Source organism: Engraulis encrasicolus, chromosome 3, assembly GCF_034702125.1.
Source record: "Engraulis encrasicolus isolate BLACKSEA-1 chromosome 3, IST_EnEncr_1.0, whole genome shotgun sequence".
Classification (NCBI taxonomy): domain Eukaryota; kingdom Metazoa; phylum Chordata; class Actinopteri; order Clupeiformes; family Engraulidae; genus Engraulis; species Engraulis encrasicolus.
In genome coordinates this window covers 2,043,297-2,048,555 of record NC_085859.1, presented here as the reverse complement: position 1 = coordinate 2,048,555, position 5,259 = coordinate 2,043,297, and the positions used below count along the sequence as shown (strand labels likewise).

Below are 5,259 nucleotides of genomic sequence, written 5' to 3'. Positions count from 1 at the left end.
GACTGTCTTCGACATTAACTTTAATAACAAAAGCAACTGGTCTGAGCCACAAATATAATGTAAATATGACGCCTGCTCTTCTCCACTTCCTGAACCTAGCCCTGTCAAAAGCCAATCACCGTGAGAAGCAAAAAGCTTATGGCGCTTCAAATCTGGGACTTCAGTGGCTGTTAGCCAATAAAAAAATAGATTTACTGCCATTAACTTCAATGCATTTGCTTAATTCTGCAATACCTCACCACACCATCGCAAGCATAGAGATTCTATGTCGCTACCTGGTGTCACTGTTGAGTCAGCTGACACAGTGAGCTGACAGAGCCGTGTATAGAGTGTAATGCCGTTTTTTGCCACATATGAAAGTGAATGGTCCGGGGAGGCGCTATTTCGCACATTGCAAAATGCAAAGGCAGAAATCAGATATTTTCTCCATAAAAGTGAGGGGGACGGGTCCACGTGAATGAAAATCTGGGTACGTCATGTCCCCCCCGTCCCCCCCGCTATCTGCGCCCATGACCTGGATGAACTTGCTGACGGCCACGTTCCCAAAGGTTCCCAAAGGAAAAAACAAGGATTATTTGGTATAGTATAGTTTGCATCTGAAACCAGTTACATGTTCTGCTTTGAGATTGGGTGGCACCGGCGCGGTTCTCTGTCGGCCTGAACGAACACGCCGTAGGAGGCCCGGGTTCGAACGCCAGAGGGGGAAACCTCACAAGCATCACTTTCCCACACACTCACACACACACACACACACACACACACACACACACACACACACAATGCATTGAAGTTAATGGCAGTAGGCTAAATCTATTTTTTTATTGGCTAACAGCCACTGAAGTCCCAGATTTGAAGCGCCATAAGCTTTTTGCTTCTCACGGTGATTGGCTTTTGACAGGGCTAGGTTCAGGAAGTGGAGAAGAGCAGGCGTCATATTTACATTATATTTGTGGCTCAGACCAGTTGCTTTTGTTATTAAAGTTAATGTCGAAGACAGTCCCTTTCTTGCTAACTGTGATGTGGATTACAAAAACTGTGGAACGTGAACGATGGTGGTGGAACGCATGGATTAAAAATTGGGATTTAGCTGCTTTCAAGACAACGTTTTCAGGTAAGGTCACTATGGGTTCATATCCGCTGTGACGCTGTTTGTAGTTAACAGATGTTAATTGTTCAGAAGGGTTTTTTTTGTCTCTGTCGTGGACCTGTTTTCGAGTGAAAAGACAGCTTTGTAGGGCCATGCCATGCCAGCTGTCAATCAAAGCCAACGCAAGTAGCTCTCGTGGTGTCGGTCTCTTGTTTTGTAGCCTAGGCCTATGCTGTGAACATCGGACTTAATGTCTTTTTTACGGATTTTTGGAATGATGATTGCGGTGGTGTCATTCTGTTGGATGCATTTACTGTGGATTGTTGTTAAACGGCGGTATTACAACGCAAACTTGTGGATTGCATTGAGTGGTGGAGTGAACTGAAGGATAGGCCTACAATATGACACGTAGCGTGGTAGAAAAATGACGAGTAGCCTAGTGGCAGAGAGGTTGTCTGAAGAGCTCAAGAATCACAATTTAAGTCGCTTTTATCAAAAATGTCTAATCTGGAGGAGACCATATAGCCTAGTTTGACTTGGTTACCCAGTTTCTTGCTTAGCCTACCAATCACACGCCCCAAAACCGCGCCTGGACTCAAGTTATGTTTGCATGCAAAACTGCGAGACTGGTCGTCTTAACATTTCTACAGCCATAAATCACACACTGTTGCATAGCCTGCTGTAGGCCTACATTAATACAACGTGAAATTTGTTGACAGTTCTCCTGTTTAAAGTTTGAATTGGTTGGGAAAGTAGCACTTGCTGATGGGATGGGAGAGGTGTTTAGAAGCGCGCACTGGGGCGGGGTCTTGGTGGGAGACTCGTGCACATTCTGAGTAGAAGCTGGAGCGGTTTAAACATTTGTGATGTTTTAATTTTTTAATCAAGATTTTTTTTTTGTAATGTAGTAGACATAGGCTACTAAAGCAAGTACAATTATTTAGCGGAAGATGAATAGGCGACTAACAATAAAAAAAACGACATTCAGTGTTTTATAATCAGGGTATTATGGATGAACTTGCTGACGGCCACGTTGTCATGGTTCCCAAAGGAAAAAACAAGGATTATTTGGTATAGTATAGTTTGCATCTGAAACCAGTTAAATGTTCTGCTTTGAGATTGGGTGGCACCGGCGCGGTTCTCTGTCGGCCTGAACGAACACGCCGTAGGAGGCCCGGGTTCGAACGCCAGAGGGGGAAACCTCTCAAGCATCACTTTCCCACACACACACACACACACACACACACACACACACACACACACACACACACACACCGTGCCCTGACAGCATTTTCGTCCTCAGCACCACCCTTACAGCACTTTCCTCCACGTCTGTGTGTGTGTGTGTGTGTGTGTGTGTGTGTGTGTGTGTGTCCACATTAAGGCTGGTCATAAAGCTCTTTAAGGTCCATGACCTGATAAGAAGTTGGGAACCGAAGGTGGCTGGAGAGAGCAGATCCACACTCACACACACACACACACACACCCACACACACACACACACACACACCGAGACATGCACACACACACACTGTGCCAGGAGTGATCAGAGGCCCCCTGCTGGGCCTTAATGACGTTATCTCAGGCTGCTGTTGCCCTGGCCACGAGCCCAGGAGGTTGGCACGGCAACAGGCCCGGGAGGTTGGCACGGCCGGACAAGTGGAGAAGTTAAGACTCGGATGGAGCGGAGCAGGAAAGTAGGAAACCTTATATGACGTGTGTGTATGTGTGTGTGTGTGTGTGGACGTGTGTGTGTGTGTGTGTGTGTGTGTGTGTGTGTGTGTGTGTGGACGTGTGTGTGTGTGTGTGTGTGTGTTTGTGACGTGTGTGAGAAATCGCCACTCAGACACAAACACAGACTGCTTTTAGATCCTTTACCCTTGACAACCACAAACGTAACGCAGGCCAGGGGGGCATTTCTGGAGAGCATAGTTGTTAGCAGTTAGCAACTTCGATAGTTGCCAATGGGAAATTGCATTGCAACCAACAAAGTAGCTAACATTGTTAGCAACTACGCTTTCCAGAAATGCACCCCAGGCTTCTTATATGTTCATTATTCTTGGTCAGCTTAGGAGCCTACAGGTAGCGATAGCTTGGCACCCTATATGTTGGATATGTGAACAAAAGCATTTTGATTCGTTTGTGCATCATTTGTGCATGTTTTTGCAGGCAACATTAGCCTTTGTGCACAAACCGTTTTTAAAAGATGTTTGACTTTTAAAGGGTTGGTGACCTCCCCTGCACCCCATCAACATCCAAATGACTCGAAAAAGGATTGTAATTGTTTGTCACACAGGCGTCTCTCAGATCCAAAGCTTCACCTTTTAGATCCATCCAGAGCTTCTGAGAAAGGAAGCTTTACTTACTCCGTGACGTGTGTGTGTGTGTGTGTGTGTGTGTGCATGATGAGACGTGTGTGTGTGCCCATGATGTGACGTGTGTGTGTGTGTGGGCGTGTGTGTGTGTATGTGTGAGTGTACGTCTGTGTGTGTGTGTGAGTGTGTGTGTGTATGTGACATGTGTGTGTGTGTGTGTGTGTGTGAGTGTGTGTGTGTATGTGACATGTGTGTGTGTGTGTGTGTGTGTGTGTGTGTGACGTGTGTGTGTGTGTGCGTGTGAGTGAGTGTGACAGAGAGAGAGTCTATATAAGTTCAGCACAGGGCGAGGCGAGACTCGTTCACCAGAGGAACCTGCTGTTTCTCATCCTATATCTCTACTCCTCTTCTCGTCTCCTCGTCTCTACTCCTCTCTACTCCTCTCTCCTCATCTCCTTCTTTTCCACTCCTCTAAAACCACAAGTCTCATCTCCTCGCTAACAGGAGGAACTCTCATCTCTGAGTTATCATCACAACCAGCTTCTTGAGGGATCTACAGCTACCTGTCCGTCTACCTGTCCACCTGTCCGTCTGCTCTTGAGGGATCTACCTGTCCTCCTCCTACCTGTCCGTCCGCCTCCTCTTCTCATCATGTTGGCGTCTCGCGTCCTGTTCTCCAAGAACGCCGCGGCTGCTGTCCTGTCTCTGCAGCCGGCACGCTTTGCCCACCAGGGGGACAACTGGGGCAACTGGGGACACACCAACGTGGCGCTGGTAAGGGGACAGGGGCAACTGGGGGGCTGGTAAGGGGACAGGGGCAACTGGGGGGCTGGTAAGGGGACAGGGGCAACTGGGGGGCTGGTAAGGGGACAGGGGCAACTGGGGACACAGGGGGGCTGGTAAGGGGACAGCTGGGGCAACTGAGTAAAAGTAGTAAATTAGTAGTTAAATAGTTAAAAGTAGAAACTAGAAATATACTCAGAAACTAGAAACTAGAACTAGAAAGTAGAAACTAGAAACTGTCTCAAGGAAGCTGTTTGATAGAAGTAGAACATTTGATTATGTTACACACCCAGATTTTTCCTAACCGTACCCTAAGTCTTTCCGCTTCGCCAAATTTGATCCACAAATTTGACCACTGGTTTAAGTCAGGGCACAAATTGTCAACTCGAAAACGTTGCATTACTGACAGGTTAGGTATAGGGGTGGTTTTGGGAAGGGCACAATTTGAAAACTCTGAAACATTGCATTACTGACAGGTTAAGTTTAGGGATGGCTCTATAGTAACTGCAGACCATTTACTCAGTGAAGGTTCTTGTGCTAGAAAGAAATAATGTTTTTTTTGTATTTATGTAAAATGACAGACACCTTAATTTCCTTCGGGACTAATAAAAGTACTCTACTCTAATGGATGTGTGTCCAGGAGAACTGCATTTCCCCCTGGACAGATCATTAGGATCAGGGACAGACAGGTGTCAACATGAATTAACACCGTGGCACTTTAGAGAGGTGAGAGAGGAAAGGGAGAGAAGGGAAAGGGAGAGAGAGAAAGAGAGAGAGAGAGAGGAAACGGAGAGAGGGGAAAGGGAGAGAGAGAGAAAGAGAGAGAGAGAGAGAGGAAAGGGAGAGAGGGAGAGCGAGAAGAGAGAGAGAGCGGTGAGAGAGAAAGAGAGGAAAGGATGAGAGAGGAAAGGGAGAGCGAGAGAGAGATGGAGAGAGAGGGGGGAGAGAGAGAGAGAGGTGAGAGAGAAAGAGGAGAGAGGGGGGAGAGAGAAAGAGGAGAGAAGGGGGAGAGAGAAAGAGGAGAGAAGGGGGAGAGAGAAAGAGGAGAGAGGGGGGAGAGAGAAAGAGGAGAGA

At 47.1% G+C, this 5,259-nt stretch overlaps 1 protein-coding gene across 1 annotated transcript in view; it reads left to right on the top strand.

Moving 5' to 3' along the window:
- The first annotated feature begins 4,053 nt into the window (after positions 1-4,053).
- Positions 4,054-5,259, top strand: part of gatd3l (glutamine amidotransferase class 1 domain containing 3, like) — a 12,489-nt gene continuing 11,283 nt past the window's right edge. Inside the window, exon 1 of the mRNA XM_063194257.1 lies at positions 4,054-4,176. Within this exon, the coding sequence (XP_063050327.1) occupies positions 4,054-4,176 (123 nt within the window). The remainder of the gene's footprint in view (positions 4,177-5,259) is intronic.